At 37.6% G+C, this 18,252-nt stretch overlaps 1 protein-coding gene across 1 annotated transcript; it reads left to right on the plus strand.

Annotated features, from left to right (window-relative positions):
* Positions 1 to 17,050: 17,050 nt before the first annotated feature.
* Positions 17,051 to 18,021, plus strand: LOC107460206 (protein EXORDIUM-like 6). Its single transcript, XM_016078543.3, has one exon. It carries the CDS (start codon positions 17,112 to 17,114, stop codon positions 17,988 to 17,990), a length of 879 nt encoding a protein of 292 aa, XP_015934029.1. The 5' UTR covers positions 17,051 to 17,111; the 3' UTR covers positions 17,991 to 18,021.
* Positions 18,022 to 18,252: the final 231 nt, after the last annotated feature.

The following is an 18,252-nucleotide window of genomic DNA, read 5'->3' on the forward strand; positions in this document are numbered from 1 at the left end:
AGTTACCCACACTCACTTTTACTGTGATACATTGGTCAATTTGGTCAAGAACCACACAAGAAGCATTAGCAATAGAAGATAGAAACCAAATGCCACCCCTGTGTCCTACTGCTTCCTCAATACCAACACAATGAAAACCCAACTTATCCCAAAAATTCTTCAAATTATTAAACATGGTATGAGTCTCAAAGAGAAAGAAGAAATATGGTTTATATATTCTCACCAAATTTTTGCAATGCACACGGGCCATCTTGTTAGACGCACCTCTCACATTCCAGGCTATGATATTGAAACTATCCATAAAAAACAACAAAAAGGGAGCTCCAATAACAAACCCGAGACTCAACATGATGTCCCTGTCTTCGACGATCCTGCCTTTAATGGACTCTCAAGTTGCAGTCCAATTTTCTCCGTCGAAACATGCACCACACCAGCTATCAATGCTCAATCCTTATCTATTGGTGAATTCTGCAAAGAGTTTGGACGAGGATGCTTTCGCACAGTGCCATTTGTTGTCTCACCTTGCTGTTGATGATGAACATTGTCTCGGGTCCCTGAAGAAGGCACACTAACCAGTTTTCCAATATTGATGCCCCTGCTTAATTTTACTTTGGATCCAGTAGCATGTGTTGTACGTTGGTGATTAGGCCTTGTCCAAGTATCGGTAGCCTTGTTAGGAGTCTTCTTTGCTTTTGGTTGAACCTGATTGGTGCTAGGAGAAGGCTTTTGACCCATTTTATACTTTCCTTTTCTAATCACTTAAGTCCGGCCTTCCAAATCCTCATGTTGTGCATGGTCTACATGAATAGCATGCAAATCACTCTCCACCAAATCCGAGACAGCAACATTTACAGTCTCATCTCCAAGATGCTTGCCAAAATTAAAACTTGCCTTTTCCACATGTACTGGATTTTTTGAATTTGAGCTTTCTGGCTACTTTACTACATCGCCGACCACCTTGGCATTAGTTCCTCCTCCCGCATTGCTATCAATCTTGCACACTGATGAGTGGATATTTTATACGCTTTTGGGGGGTAATTTCATGTAGAATTTAGTATGTTTTAATTAGTTTTTAGTATAATTTTATTAGTTTTTAGGCAAAATTCATATTTCTAGACTTTACTATGAGTTTGTGTGTTTTTCTGTGATTTCAGGTAATTTCTGGCTGAAATTGAGGGAGCCGAGCAAAAATCTGATTCAGGCTGAAAAAGGACTGCGAATGCTGTTGGATTCTGACCTCCATGTACTCGGAATGGATTTCTTGGAGATACAGGAGTCCAATTGGCACGCTCTCAATTGGGTTGAAAAATAGACATCCAGGGCTTTCCAGCAATATATAATAGTCTATACTTTGCGCGAAGATAGATGACGTAAACTGGCGTTCAACGCCAGTTCCATGTTGCAGTCTGGCGTTCAGCGCCAGAAACAGGTTGCAAGTTGGAGTTCAACGCCAGAAACAGGTTACAACCTGGCGTTCAACTCCAGAAACAGCCCAGGCACATGAAAAGCTTAAGTCTCAGCCCCAGCACTCACCAAGTGGGCCCTAGAAGTGAATTTCTGCACTGTCCATCCTAGTTTACTCATTTTCTGTAAACCTAGGTTACTAGTTTAGTATTTAAACAACTTTTAGAGATTTATTTTGTATCTCATGACATTTTTATATCTGAATTTTATATTCTTTGACGGCATGAGTCTCTAAACTCCATTGTTGGGGGTGAGGAGCTCTGCAGTGTCTCGATGAATTAATGTAATTATTTCTGTTTTCCATTTAAACATGCTTGTTCCTATCTAAGATGTTCATTCGCGCTTCACTATGAAGAAGGTGATGATCTGTGACACTCATCACCTTCCTCAATCCATGAACGTGTGCATGACAACCACCTCCGTTCTATATTAGATTGAATGAGTATCTCTTAGATTCCTTAATCAGAATCTTCGTGGTATAAGCTAGAATTGTTGGCGGCATTCATGAGGATCCGGAAAGTCTAAACCTTGTCTGTGGTATTCCGAGTAGGATTCTGGGATTGGATGACTGTGACGAGTTTCAAACTCGCGAGTGTTGGGCATAGTGACAGACGCAAAAGGATCAATGGATCCTATTCCGACATGATCGAGAACCAACAGATGATTAGCCGTGCTGTGACAGAGCATTTGGACCATTTTCACTGAGAGGATGAGAGATAGCCATTGACAATAGTGACACCCTACATACAGCTTGCCATGGAAGGAGCCTTGCATTTATGAAAGTGAGAAAGCATTATGTTACAGGAATTCATAAGACAAAGCATCTCCAAAACTCCAACATATTCTCCATTATTGAGTAACAATTACTTATTCCAAACACTTTCACTTTTTACAATTAAATTCAAAGAAACTTATTGGCATCCTGACTAAGATTAATAAGATAACCATAGCTTACTTCATACCAACAATCTCCGTGGGATTGACCCTTACTCACGTAAAGTATTACTTGGACGACCCAGTGCACTTGGTGGTTAGTTGTGCGGATTGCAAAAGTGTGATTGCAATTTCGTGCACCAAGTTTTTGGCACCGTTGCCGAGGATTGTTTGAGTTTGAACAACTGACGGTGAATCTTGTTGCTTAGATTAGGAAAAATTTATCTTTTTTACTGGAATTGCATCTTTTATTATCCCTTCTAAAATTTTTTTTCAAAAATATTAGTTTTCTTTATTAATTTTTAGTTTTTCTATGAATTTAGTGTCATGTTTTAAGTTTCGTGTCAATTGCATGCTCTTCTTTGTCTTTCAATTTTCGAATTGCATGTTCTTTATTTTTCCTTGATCTTCAAACTGTTCTTATCAAATTTTCTTGTTTGATCTTTGGTTTTTCCTATTTTGTGTATTTTTCATGTTTTCCTTGTGCAAGTTCAAAATATTAGTTTTCAAAAATTTTATTTTCATTTATTAAAAATACCTCTTTAAAACACGTTAGAATTATAGCTCAATTGGCTAGAGCATTGGTTTATGTTTTTGGTAATTGGGTATCTTCTTTTTAAAATCTTTTTCAAAAATAATTTTTCTTTGATTGAATCTTGTGCCAAACTTTAAGTTTGGTATTTTCATGTTAATTTTCTTTAATTTTCGAAAATTTATTTTGGTTTTCTAAAAATTTTAAGTTTGGTGTTCTTTCTTTTATTCTTGTTGTTCCTGTGATTCTTCAAGGTGTTCTTGAGTCTTTCTTGTGTTTTGATTTTAAAATTTTTAAGTTTGGTGTTCCTTGGTGTTTTCCCTCCAAAATTTTCGAAAACAAGGAGCATTAGATCTAAAAATTTTTAAGTCTTGTGTTTTTTGTATGTTTTTCTCTTTCATCATAAAATTTAAAATTCAAAAGAATATCTTTTCTAACTATTTTTAAGCCATATTTTCGAATTTTTTTATATAAAAATTCATATTTCAATTTCATTATTATTATTTTGAAATTTTTATATATAATAAAATAAATAAAATAAATTCACATCATCTCCCTTTCTCCATTATAAACTTAAGTGGAAATGAACAGTCCAGAAGGACTCTAGGGTCATATGCTAACCCTACTACTGCTTCATATAAGAGTAGTATATGTATACCCTCCATTGGAGTTAGTAGTTTTGAGTTGAACCCTCAGCTCATTATCATGGTGCAGCAAAGTTGCCAGTATTCCGGCTTCCACAGGAAGAACCTACAGAGTTTCTGGCACAGTTTTTACAAATTGCTGACACAGTACATGATAAGGAAGTAGATCAGGATATCTACAGATTGTTACTGTTTCTATTTGCTGTAAAAGACCAAGCTAAGAGGTGGTTAAATAACCAACCTAAGGACAGCATAAAGACATGGAAACAGCTGTCAGAAAAATTCATGAATCACTATTTTCCTCCAAAACGGATGACACAGCTAAGGCTGAGCATCCAAGGCTTCAAACAAGGAGATAATGAATCCTTTTATGATGCCTGAGAGAGATACAGAGAGATGCTGAGAAAATGCCCCTCTGAAATATTTTCAGAGTGGGTGCAGTTAGACATCTTCTATTATGGGCTTACAGAGAGAGCTCAGACTTCTCTAGACCACTCAGCTGGTGGATCTATAAACATGAGAAAGGCAATAGAAGAAGCTAAATAGCTTATTGATACAGTTGTCAGAAATCAGCATCTGTACCTAAACAGTGAACCTTCCATCAATGAAGAGGCTAAAACAGTAACTACTGAACTCAGTCCTGCAGAACAAGCTACTGAATTCAATGAGCAATTATATTTTCTAACAAAATAGCTAGCCGCATTCAAGGAAATATTGCAAGAAACAAGAATGGCTAATATGAATATGAAAGTGCAGTTGAAGCAAACAAAACAGCAGTTGTCAAAACAAATAACAAAAGAATGCCAAGCAGTTCAATTAAGAAGTGGAAAAACATTAAATACCTCACTTTAAGGCAGCAGGAAGCCAAGAAATGAACAGACTGCTATCCAAAATCCCTCTGAGGACAGTCAGAGCCCAGAGAGGAATAATTCTGGCGCTCAAACGCCAGATAATGGGTAGAAAGCTGGCGTTGAACGCCCAACCCATGCTCATTCCTGGCGTTCAACGCCAGAAACAAGCAAGGAATTGGCATTGAACGTCCAAAAGAAGCACAGTTCTGGAGTTCAGACACCAGAAACAGATAAGGAGTTGGCGTCTAATGCCACTCCAGCTTCCACTCCTGGCATTCAAATGCCAGTGGGAGATCAGACACATACAAGTGCTGATAACAACCCTGCTAAAAAGGCTTCTCAACCCACATCTGTAGGCGATAAACCTGCAGCAACTAAGATTGAGGAATACAAAGCCAAAATGCCTTATCCTCAGAAACTCTGCCAAGCGGAACAGGACAAGCAATTTGCCCGCTTTGCAAACTATCTCAGGACTCTTGAAATAAAGATTCCGTTTGCAAAGGCACTTGAGCAAATACCATCTTATGCTAAGTTCATGAAAGAGATCTTAAGTCATAAGAATGATTAGAGGGAAACTGAAAAAGTTTGCCTCACTGAAGTATGCAGTGCAGTCATTCTGAAAAGCTTACCTGAGAAGCTTAAAGATCCCGGAAGCTTTATGATACCATGCACATTAGAGGGTACTTGTACCAATCAAGCTCTATGTGATCTTGGGGCAAGTATCAATCTAATACCTGCATCTACTATCAAAAAGCTTGGTTTGACTGAAGAAGTCAAACCAACCCGGATATGTCTCCAGCTTGCTGATGGCTCCATTAAATACCCATCAGGCGTGATTGAAGACATGATTGTCAAGGTTATGCCATTTGCCTTTCCTACTGACTTTGTGGTGCTGGAAATGGAGGAGAATAAGAGTGCAACTTTTATTCTAGGAAGACCTTTCCTAGCAACTGGCCGAACCCTTATTGACGTCCAAAAAGGGGAAGTAACCCTGAGAGTCAATGAAGATAAGTTCAAGTTGAATGTTGTCAAAGCGATGCAGCATCCAGACACCCAAATGACTGCATGAGCATTGATATTATTGACTCTCTGGTAAAAGGGGTCAATATGACTGAGAGTCTCGAATCAGAGCTAGAGGACATCTTTAAAGATGTTCAGCTTGATCTGGAGGAATCAGAGAGAATAATAGAACCTCTGAAAATCCCTCAGGAATAGGAGAAATCTCCTAAACCCGAGCTCAAACCATTACCACTATCCCTGACATATGCATTTATGGGAGAAGGTGATACCTTCCCTGTGATCATAAGCTCTACCTTAGAGCCACAGGAAGAGGAAGCACTAATCCAAGTGCTAAGGACACACAAGACAACTCTTGGGTGGTCCATTAGTGATCTTAAGGGCATTAGCCCAGCCAGATGCATGCACAAGATCCTATTGGAGGGTGACGCTAAGCCAGTGGTTCAACCACAAAGGCGGCTAAATCTAGCCATGAAAGAGGTGGTGCAGAAGGAGGTCACTAAATTACTAGAGGCTAGGATTATTTATCCTATTTTTGATAGCCCCTGGGTAAGCCCTGTCCAAGTCGTCCCTAAGAAGGGTGGCATGACAGTGGTTCATAATGAAAAAAATGAACTGGTTCCTACAAGAACAGTTACAGGGTGGCGTATGTGTATTGATTACAGAAGGCTCAATACAGCTACCGGAAAGGATCATTTTCCTTTACCATTCATAGACCAGATGCTAGAAAGACTAGCAGGTCATGAATACTACTGCTTCCTGGATGGATATTCAGGTTATAATCAAATTGCAGTATATCCCCAGGATCAAGAGAAAATAGCATTCACATGCCCATCTGGAGTATTTGCATACAGAAGGATGCTTTGGTCTGTGCAATGCACCTACAACCTTTCAAAGATGCATGCTCTCTATTTTCTCTGATAAGGTGAAAAAATTTCTAGAAGTCTTCATGGATGACTTTTCAGTGTTTGGAGACTCATTCAGCTCCTGTCTTGACCATCTAGCACTTGTTCTAAAGAGATGCGAAGAGACTAATTTGGTTATAAACTGGGAGAAATATCACTTTATGGCGACTGAAGGAATTATCCTTGGGCACAAAATTTCGAACAAAGGAATAGAGGTGGATCAAGCTAAGGTGGAGGTAATTGAAAAATTACCACCACCTGCCAATGTTAAGGCAATCAGAAGCTTTCTGGGGCATGCAGGATTCTATAGGAGGTTTATAAAAGATTTTTCAAAAATTGCAAAACCTCTGAGTAATCTGCTAGCTGTTGACACGCCATTTATCTTTGATAAAGAGTGTCTGCAGGCGTTTGAGACTCTGAAAGCTAAGCTGGTCATAGCACCAGTCATCTCTGCACCAGACTGGACATTACCATTTGAACTAATGTGTGATGCCAGTGACCATGCCATTGGTGCAGTGTTGGGACAAAGGCATGACAAGCTTCTGCACGTCATTTACTATGCCAGTCATGTTTTAAACGACGCACAGAAGAACTACACAACCACAGAAAAAGAGTTACTTGCAGTGGTTTATGCCATTGACAAGTTCAGATCTTATTTAGTAGGATCAAAAGTGATTGTGTACACTGACCATGCTGCTCTTAAATATCTACTCACAAAGCAGGATTCAAAACCCAGACTCATCAGATGGTGTTGCTTCTGCAGGAGTTTGATATAGAAATAAAAGACAGAAAAGGGACAGAGAATCAAGTAGCAGATCATCTGTCCCGAATAGAACCAGTAGAAGGGGCGTCCCTCCCTCTTACTGAAATCTCTGAAAACTTTTCGGATGAGCACCTCTTTGCCATCCAGGAAGTGCCATGGTTTTCAGACATTTCAAACTACAAGGCAGTGAAATTCATACCCAAAGAGTATAGTAGGCAGCAAACAAAGAAATTGATCACGGATGCTGGTGCGGTATTTATAACCCACACTACTAACCGGCAAGTGCACCGGGTCGTACCAAGTAATACCTTACGTGAGTAAGGGTCAATCCCATGAGGATTGATGAATCAAGCAACAATGATTGATTGATTGGCTTAGTTAGGCAAGCAGAAATTGGTTTTGAGATGTTAAAAAGGTTTAAGTTTGAATTCAAAATATCAAAAGTATAGACAATAAAAATAAAATATGGATACACAGTTAAGGCTTCAGAGTTATCTATTTTTCCAGATTAACTTTTTTTATTAACTATTTTAATTATGTAGGATTTAATTTATGGCAAACTATATGTGACTAGACCCTAATTCCTTAGACCTTTCTAGTCTCCTCTAAAATTCATCAACTGCCAATTCCTTGGTTAATTAATTCCAATTAGAGGGTAAAAATCAATTTTCAGTTTATATGCCACAAAAATTCTAATTACCCAAAAATAAGGGGATTATATGTCACGTATCCCATTAAATCCAAATAATTAAAATTTATGAGAATATGTTTTCAAGTTGTTGTTCAAGTAAAGAGCTTTTCCAAGTTTTACAAGAACTCAAATAGAAAGAGGGTCATACTTCCGTTCCACCCAAATTCATAAGATAAAGAGCGAAAATAATTCTTAAATATAAATCCAAAACATAAATTAAAATAGAAAAAGTAATAAAATCAATCCATACAAATAGACAGAGCTCTTAACCTTAACAATGGAGGATTTAGTTGCTCATGGAATGTAGAATGTAAATTTGTATAGAATTCCCTAATGGAATCCCTCTAATGTAATGTATTGTGATGTACCTAATAGAAGAGAAGTCTCCCCTTTTTATAACTAATCCTAATTAATTTAAAATCTAATTATCTAAAAATAAAAATAAAATCTTTTCCTAAAAGATAAGATTTGAATTTAAATTCGAATTAATTAACAAATTTTCAGTTGAGGGTGGGGACCACTTGCTTTGTCCATTCTGCAGCTTCTAATCTGTGTTTTCTGGACTGGAAAGTGGGTCAAAATAGCCCAAAATTCGTATCCAGCGTTTTCTGAATTATTGCAAATCGCGTATGTGACGCGTCTGCGTCGTCCACGCGCTCGCGTCATTTGTGAAGATTCCAGTCCACGTGTTCGCGTCAGGCACGCGATCGCGTCATTGCGATTTCTCTATTCCACGTGGTCGCGTGAGCCATGCGTTTGCGTCGGTCTTCGCTGGTCATCCCTTTGGTTTCTTCTTTTTCTCTACAGAAACTTTATCAAATCCATCCGAATGCTACCTAAAATGAATAAAATTGCACAAAACTCAAAATAGCATCCATAGTGGCTAAAATATAATTAATTCTAAATTAAACTCAACAATTTAGATGCAAATTCACTAGGAAAAGATAGATAAGATGCTCACGCATCAGATACAAAGTATTGTCTTTGGAATGAACCATATCTCTTCAAGAGATATGCATACGAAGTAATTCGTAGATGTGTGCCTAAAGAAGAAGCACAGAAGATCCTCTGGCACTGCCATGGATCACAATATGGAGGACATTTTGGATGTGAGTGAACAGCTACAAGAGTACTCCAATGTGGCTTCTACTGGCCTACTCTCTATAAAGACTCCCGAGTGTTTGTACTTAATTGTGACAGTTGCCAAAGATCTGGCAATCTGCCTCACAGTTATGCCATGCCTCAACAAGAGATCTTAGAAATTGAGTTGTTTGATGTATGGGGTATTGACTTCATGGGACCTTTCTCACCATCATACTCAAACACTTATATTCTGGTGGCAGTGGATTATTTACCCAAATGGGTGGAAGCTATTGCAATACCCACTAATGATACTAAGACAGTGCTGAAATTCCTCCAGAAATACATCTTCAGCAGATTTGGTATCCCTAGAGTACTAATCAGTGATGGGGTACTCATTTCTGCAATAAACAGCTTTACTCTGCGTTGGTTCGATATGGAGTTAGCCACAGGGTAGCTACTCCATATCATCCACAGACAAATGGGCAAGCTGAAGTTTCTAATAGAGAACTTAAAAGAATCCTGGAACAGACTGTGATTAACCGTAGAAGGGATTGGGCAAGAAGCTTGGATAATGCTCTGTGGGCATACAGAACAGCATTCAAGACACCTATAGGAACTTCTCCATACCAGCTGGTGTATGGAAAAGCCTGTCACTTGCCAGTGGAACTGGAACATAAGGCCTATTGGGCAACCAGATTCCTAAACCTTGATGCCAAGCTAGCTGGAGAAAAACGATTGCTCCAGTTAAATGAGCTAGAGGAATTCAGACTCAATGCTTTCGAAAATGCAAAAATTTACAAAGAGAAGGCAAAAAGATGGCATGATAAGAAACTGTCATCCAAAGTCTTTGAGTCAGGGCAGAAAGTTCTGCTGTTTAGTTCTAGGCTCAGGTTATTCCCCGGAAAATTGAAGTCCCGGTGGAGAGGTCCATATGTGATTACAAGTGTATCACCATATGGATACGTGGAGCTTCTGGATAATGATTCTAACAAAAAGTTCATTGTTAATGGACAGAGAGTTAAACATTATCTTGAAAGCAATTTTGAGCAAGAATGCTCAAAACTAAGACTTGATTAAAGCTCAGTATTAGTCCAACTAAAGATAATAAAGAAGCGCTTGCTGGGAGGCAACCCAGCCATTTACAAAGCTTATTTGTCAATTAATTGATTTTTACAGGTTTATGTCAATTATCTTCAAGGTAAAATAGCAATTGCTTGAGTTCACAGAGTTACAGAAGGATTTAGAGGATTAAACAGCAAAAAAAGCTCACTGGTGCGAAAAAAAGCCAGTAAAAGCTGTTTTGGGCGCTGAACGCCCAAAAGAAGCACTTACTGGGTGTTCAACGCCAGTAAGGATAGCCATCTGGGCATTAAACGCCAGAAAGAAGCATCTTCTGGGTGTTGAACGCCAGAAAGAAGCACCTTCTGGGCGTTCAACGCCAGATTTATAGCGTCCTGGGTGTTCAGAAAAACGCCCAGTGACAAAGAAGTTTCTGGCGTTTAATGCCAGCTAGAAGCAATAGCTGGGCGTTGAACACCCAGGAGAAGCTGCAAATGGGCGTTAAACGCCCAAAACATGCAGCGTTTAGGCATTTAACACCAGGATTGTGGGGAGGAGGTAATGTCGTTTTTAATTCACATTTTTCAAAATTTTTATATTCCAATTCATGATTTCTTGCATAAACATGTTACAAACTCTCATCCTTCAATTCCAAAAATTTTAATCCTAATTTCTAAAATCCCTTTTTCAAAAATATCAAATGTATTTTAATTCATAAACACAAATCCTTTTCAAATCCCATCTAACTCCTTTTCAATTTAAAAAAAAAAACTCAATTATCTTTTAAAATCTTTTTCAAAATAAAAATTCAGATTTATCTTTTTTAAAATATCATTCACAACTTTTTAATTTTAAATTATATCTTTTTCTTATCATATTTATCTTTTATAAATCATATCTTCTATCTTATCTTTCTTCAAAATTTTCGAAAACCCACCCCCTCCCTTTAAATCCACATTCGGCCACCCTCCTCTCATCCACCATTTGATACTAGCTCTCCTTCTATCCCTCTTTTTTCCTTTCTTTTGCTTGAGGACAAGCAAACCTCTAAGTTTGGTGTGTTTATCCGTGATCACTAAACCATATTCACTAAGATCATGGCTCCTAAAGGAAAACAACCCACTCCAAGAGGCAAGAAAGAGAGTATTTCCAAGACCACTTTAGAATCAAGGGAAGTTCTAAACCAAAGAACATTCAGACCATTACTACAAAATAATGGGTCTAAGGTCAGTGATCCCGGAAGTTAGATTCGATCTGAAAGAAGACGAATATCCGGAGATTCAAGAGCAAATTCGAAATAGGAACTGGGAAGTCCTAGCTAATCCTGAAACAAAGGTGGAAAGAAACATGGTTTAGGAATTCTACGCTAATCTGTGGCAAACAGACAGGCAGAGAATATCTGGAACTGCCCTCTATGACTATCGGACCTTGGTTAGAGGAAAGATTGTTCACATTCACCCTGACAAAATCAGGGAGATCTTTAAGCTACCTCAGCTGAAAGATGACCCAGACTCCTTTAATAGGAGAATGATGAGAACAAATAAGGGCCTGGACAAGATTCTAGAGGATATATGCATTCCTGGAGCCAGGTGGACCACCAGCACCAAGGGCATCCCAAATCAACTCAAGAAAGAAGATCTCAAACCAGTCGCCAGAGGCTGGCTGGACTTCATTGGGCGTTCTATATTGCCCACTAGCAACCGTTCTGAAGTCACAGTTAAAAGAGTAGTGATGATCCATTGCATTATGTTGGGAAGAGAAGTGGAAGTTCATCAACTGATTTCATGTGAACTTTACATAATCGCAAACAAGAACTCCAAAGATGCCAAATTGGCTTATCCAAGCTTAATTTCTATGCTCTGTAAAGATGCTGGAGTGAAGATGGGAATAACTGAGTATATCTCAGTTGAGCGACCAATCACCAAAATATCAATGGAAAAACAACAAATGCAGGATGACCCCATCAAGAGGAGAGCATAGGAATTCCTCCCGGAAATCCCTCAAATTGAATACTGGGAGCATCTTGAAGCATCTGTTACCAAGTTGCAAGAAGCTATGGACCAAATAAAGGAAGAACAAAATAATCAAAATAGCATGCTTTGCAAATTGCTTAGGGAACAAGAAGAGCAAAGGCGTGACTTAAAGGAACTGAAGCGTCAAAAACTATCTCTTGAAGGACCAAGCACCCCACAGACTAGAGGAACATCTAGTTCTCAAATAAAGGTTGTTGAGTCCTAATCTTAGCTTTAATTCTATGATAGTTGTTCTTATAGGAATTTACCTTAGAAGTTATATAGGAGTAGTAGTAATTAGTTATCTATTTTGATTTTATTTCCAATTAAGCTATAATTTATTTTTCTCATCATCATTAAACATGAATAGTAGATTTTTAGAATAAAGAGGCAATATTTTTTCGAGTTCTTAATAAGAAAAATTCTAATTACTTAGATGTGGTGGCAATACTTTTTGTCTTCTGAATGAATGCTTAAACATTGCATATTTTTTATATTGAATTTCATGAATGTTAAAATTGTTGGCTCCTGAAAGAATGATGAACAAGAGAAATATTATTGATGATCTGAAAAATCATGAAATTGATTCTTGAAGCAAGAAAAAGCAGTGAAAAAAAAACAAGGAATCATTGGATAAAGAAAAAGAAAAAGCCAATAGCCCTTTAAACCAAAAGGCAAGGGTGAAAAGGATCCAAGGCTTTGAGCATCAATGGATAGGAGGGCCAAAGGAAATAAATCCAGGCCTAAGCGGCTAAATTAAGCTGTCCCTAACCATGTGCTTGTGGCATGCAGGTCCAAGTGAAAAGCTTGAGACTGAGTGGTTAAAGTCGTGATCCAAGGCAAAAGAGTGTGCTTAAGAACTCTGAACACCTCTAATTAGGGACTTTAGCAAAGTTAAGTCACAATCTGAAAAGGTTCACCCAGTTATGTGTCTGTGGCATTTATGTATCCGGTGGTAATATTGGAAAACAAAGTGTTCGGAAGCAAAAAGCTACTAGTCCCGCTCATCTAATTAGAATCTGAGCTTCACTTAAAACTCTGAGATATTATTACTTCTTGATTTCTTTTTATCCTATTTTATTTATCTAGTTGCTTGAGGACAAGCAACAGTTTAAGTTTGGTGTTGTGATGAGCGGATATTTTATACGCTTTTTGGGGGTGATCTCATGTAGATTTTAGTATGTTTTTGTTAGTTTTTAGTATAATTTTATTAGTTTTTAGGCAAAATTCATATTTCTGGACTTTACTATGATTTTGTGTGTTTTTCTATGATTTCAGGTAATTTCTGGCTGAAATTGAGGGAGCTGAGCAAAAATCTTATTCAGGCTGAAAAAGGACTACGAATGCTGTTGGATTCTGACCTCCCTGCACTCGGAATGAATTTTTTGGAGCTACAGGAGTCCAATTGGTGCGCTCTCAATTGAGTTGGAAAATAGACATCCAGGGATTTCTAGCAATATATAATAGTCCATACTTTGCGCGAAGATAGACGACGTAAACTGGCGTTCAACGCCAGTTCCATGTTGCAGTTTGGTGTTCAGCGCCAGAAACAGGTTGCAAGTTGGAGTTCAACGTCAGAAACAGGTTACAACCTGGCGTTCAACTCCAGAAACAGCCCAGGCATGTGAGAAGCTTAAGTCTCAGCCCCAGCACACACCAAGTGGGCCCCAGAAGTGGATTTCTGCACTGTCCATCCTAGTTTACTCATTTTCTGTAAACCTAGGTTACTAGTTTAGTATTTAAACAAACTTTTAGAGATTTATTTTGTATCTCATGACATTTTTAGATCTGAATTTTATACTCTTTGACGGCATGAGTCTCTAAACTCCATTGTTGGGGGTGAGGAGCTCTGCAACGTCTCGATGAATTAATGCAATTATTTCTGTTTTCCATTCAAACATGCTTGTTCCTATCTAAGATGTTCATTTGCGCTTCACTATGAAGAAGGTGATGATCCGTGACACTCATCACCTTCCTCAATCTATGAACGTGTGCCTGACAACCACCTCCATTCTACATTAGATTGAATGAGTATCTCTTAGATTCCTCAATCAAAATCTTCGTGGTATAAGCTAGAATTGTTGGCGACATTCATGAGGATCCGGAAAGTCTAAACCTTGTCTGTGGTATTCCGAGTAGGATTCTGGGATTGGATGACTGTGATGAGTTTCAAACTCGTGAGTGTTGGGCGTAGTGACAGACGCAAAAGGATCAATGGATCCTATTCCAACATGATCGAAAACCAACAGATGATTAGCCGTGCTGTGATAGAGCATTTGGACTATTTTCACTAAGAGGATGGGAGGTAGCCATTAACAACAGTGACACCCTACATACAGCTTGCCATGGAAGGAGTCTTGCATTTATGAAAGTGAGAAAGTATTATGTTACAGGAATTTAGAAGACAAAGCATCTCCAAAACTCCAATATATTCTCCATTATTGAATAACAATTACTTATTCCAAACACTTTCACTTTTTACAATTAAATTCAAAGAACCTTATTGGCATCCTGACTAAGATTAATAAGATAATCATAGCTTGTTTCATACAAACAATCTCCGTGGGATCGACCCTTACTCACATAAGGTATAGTTGTGCGGATTGCAAAAGTGTGATTGCAATTTCGTGCACCACACACCTTCATATCATGACCAAACTTGAGACAGGAGCCACAAATAAGGTGAACACTTTCATATTCAACCTCATATTCAACACCTTCAACAAGAATCTTCTTAGTCACTGGCAATCCTAAATCTATCTGAACACGAGCTCGAGCATATCGTCCTCTTTCAGCTAATTTTGTTGTCAAATCAACCTTAACGGGAATGCCAACTGCAGCCACAACACGGAGCATTGCATCTTCTTGGTAGCACCAAATTGGTAATCCAAAAATTCTAATCCACACTAAAGTTGCTCCAAAACAGTTTTCACTTGATCTAAACTCTTGATCCCAAGGCTTCACAGCCACATAATTTCCTTCGATCATCCATGGACCTCCTAAGATTTTTCTCGCTCTTCAACCACATCAAACTTCACAAGAAAGTAGTCAAATCCCACGTCCAATAAATCAAAACCTCCCTTAATCCGCCATACCATTCGGAGTTTATGAGACAATGCAGTGTAGCTATAATGTTTACCTAGTACCTTAGTCACTATAGCATCCTTATAAAGTTTTGCCAAACAATTCTTAGCTTCTTGGGTAAACGTGACACTCGGTGGCAAGAGATCTCCTTGCTTCCCAGAAACTACCGCAATATTATCTCCCAACAAAGTTTCAACGAGTGAAAAAGTTTTAGCAATCTTGGAACCCACAACTTTGTCCCTGAAAGAAACCTTCAAAGGCTTAGAAACCCCTCCCGGAATATGATCCTCCTTTTCCCCTGATGCAAGTCCTCCCCCGCTCTCCCCCTTATTTCTTCTGCTGACATTATCGGTTGCCTCACCGTATTTTACCCTCAAAGTCTCTTCCCCGCTCACTCCACCGCTCATCTTCGATTTTTAAAATTATACAGAGTACGGAGTACGTACTCCCACTAAATTCTAATCTTTCACTCATTATTTGTGTGATTATAATATAAACCATATTTATTGAAGTTTTAATTCTTTTTGGATTGTATATAACAGTTTAACAACATTTATGTAAGCAGCTTTTCACATTTAAGTGAAATTTGTTAATATGGGCTAAAAAAATAATAAAATTATTAGGCCTCTAGAAAGTAGAGTATGGGACAATCTTATACATTGTACAATAAAACTTTTTCATGTTTCAGGTAATAAGTATTTACTTCAATATTTAACTGTAGTATAGATTTTACATTAGTATCATTCATAACATTAATACCAACAATAAAACGATGGTGCATACTTAAAGCAAATTAAAGATATCTAAATCGTCTTGTCGATAGAATAGATTGTCATGTATTAGATTTTATGACACTTGGCATAGATTAAAAATGTTATCATTATTAAAAAGTATTGTTATATTCTTAAAATCGTTAATTTGACTCTGATACCAATTTTTTAATATGTTTAAAATTTAAATTTTTTAAAAAATTATTAAAAAATTATTTTATTAAAAAAAAAATATAACTTTTTTCCTTCGAAAAAGTTATTTTATTTTTTCTTTGCTTTTTGAAGATTTATATTTTAATCTACTAATTTTTATTAGTAATTGTTTTATTTTTAGTCTTGTAATTGTTGTTTATTTTTAAATCCTTTGAATAAAATATACTGTGAAGTTGAGATTCTAGAAAAAATTATTTTGTATTAATTTAAAAAATTCAGTGTCGTTTTAAATTAATATTAGTTAGAATAATTAATATAATTATTTTTTATCTTAGATTTTAATTGTATTCAAAATTTATACTTTTATTAGTAATTTACATTTTTTAGAGCACATTTTTAACTGTGGTCAAATAAATAAATTAAAAAAAATATTTTGTCATCTTTATATAAATAATGCCCTAAAATAATAAGGCCCGTTTAAAAGTAATTTGAAGGTTAAATGTTATTGAATAAAATAAATAATGTTAAAATTAAAAAGTTTGGACAGTTTTGAGCTCAATTCATCTCCTAAATTTTGAACCAACCATAATATTAGATTGTAACCACATTCGATAATATTAAGAAGAAAAAAAAAATCTACCTTTATCATATTTAGTATTTATTAATTATAACATAATTAACAAAATTAAATAAAATAAATTCTAGTTTTTCTTTTTTGGGTCTCTCAAACATTATTGATTCATATTTGTGTTAGCTAGAGAGTTAAAAAAGACTTCTTTACTTAATTAATCATTAGATAGATGGGGAAGATTTAGGGTATTGATGAAGCACAAGTGTTTGATATTTAAAGAATGGGGTTGAGCGTTATTCGGGGAGATCTCGTCAGTCATCCCTGCCAAACTAAAGTGGATTAAGGTATTTTGACTGTTTCTTCTGCAGCATATTCTCTATATTAAGGTCCACCAAATTTATATTACTAAGCTTAGATGTGAGGTTATTAATTAATATATTTGCCGCAATTGAAGTAGAAAAGAAAAAAATAGAAAATAAATGAAGCTTGTATGTAGATTTGTGTGAGGATATATAAATTTGGGAAGATGTTGGGAAGAAGACAAGCGAAGAGAAGAGAAAAGAAGAGAAGCGAAGCAAAATGGCCTCGTTTCGCATAGCGTGTTTGGTTGTGTTGTTGGTTTTGGTGGCGGGGCCGGTAGCAGTTTGGGGTGGAACGGTGGCGCTGACCCACAGAGGGGGACGTTTGCTGACCGGAAACTTGAACATTGGCATCTTATGGTACGGTGCAGTTACGGAAAAACAAAAGCAAGCTGTCCATTCATTTTTGAATTCTCTGAACCCGAGTGGTGGAGATGGTGAGCCTCAAGTGTCGTCATGGTGGCACGTGGTGGAGAGCTATCAAGCATACACTAAGACGGGGGGTGGCAAAGGAAGCCCCACGTTCACAGTAAAGGTGGTGAATGAACAGTACGACCCAAATTACTCATTGGGGAAAGTGTTGATCAAAGATTTCATCAAGAAGCTCATGCCAAAAGCAACTGGTGGAAAGCCAAACACGCTGGCTCTCTTCGTAGCGTCCAAGGGTGTGACCGTCCAAGACATGTGCGCTGGATCATGCGCCCAGCACGGTCTCATAGATGAACAGCCATACGTGGCAGTAGGGGACCCAGAAGAAGAGTGCCCCGAATGTGCCTGGCCATTCCTTGAAGCGCCAGGAATATCCGTGAAACCGCCCAGTGGGGAAGTGGGCGCCGATGCCATGGTCATGCTGCTCGCCGGTGGCTTGGCAGGAGCAGTCACAAACCCTTACGGGGATGGCTTCTATGCTGATGCCCGTGGAGACGACATCCTTGAAGCCACCAGCGTCTGCTCTCACATCTTATCAGCCCAACAAGCAAGATTACCTGTTGACCCTGCCACTGGCGGTGCCTATAATGCTAAAGGCGTCTCTGGAACTAAGTTCTTTCTCCCTGCTATTTGGAATCCTAAAACATCTTCCTGCTGGACTCCTCTCTAGCTCCCTACTCTCAATTAATTAATTATCTACCCATGCCTCTATCTAGGCCTCTATAAGTGGACTTAATTTTGGTAGTTAACCAATGCTATGTATACGTTAAAAACCAAAAAAGTTTGGTAACCAAACCCAAATATTTTTTATAATTTATTTTATTTATATAACTTAATAATATTTTAATTTTTTATCTCACTTTATTCATTAAATAATTTTAATTGTAATTAATTTTTATTTCCTTTAATTCATTTATTATCATTGCAAGTGC

The sequence above is a fragment of the Arachis duranensis genome, chromosome 8 (genome assembly GCF_000817695.3).
Source record: "Arachis duranensis cultivar V14167 chromosome 8, aradu.V14167.gnm2.J7QH, whole genome shotgun sequence".
NCBI classification, from domain to species: domain Eukaryota; kingdom Viridiplantae; phylum Streptophyta; class Magnoliopsida; order Fabales; family Fabaceae; genus Arachis; species Arachis duranensis.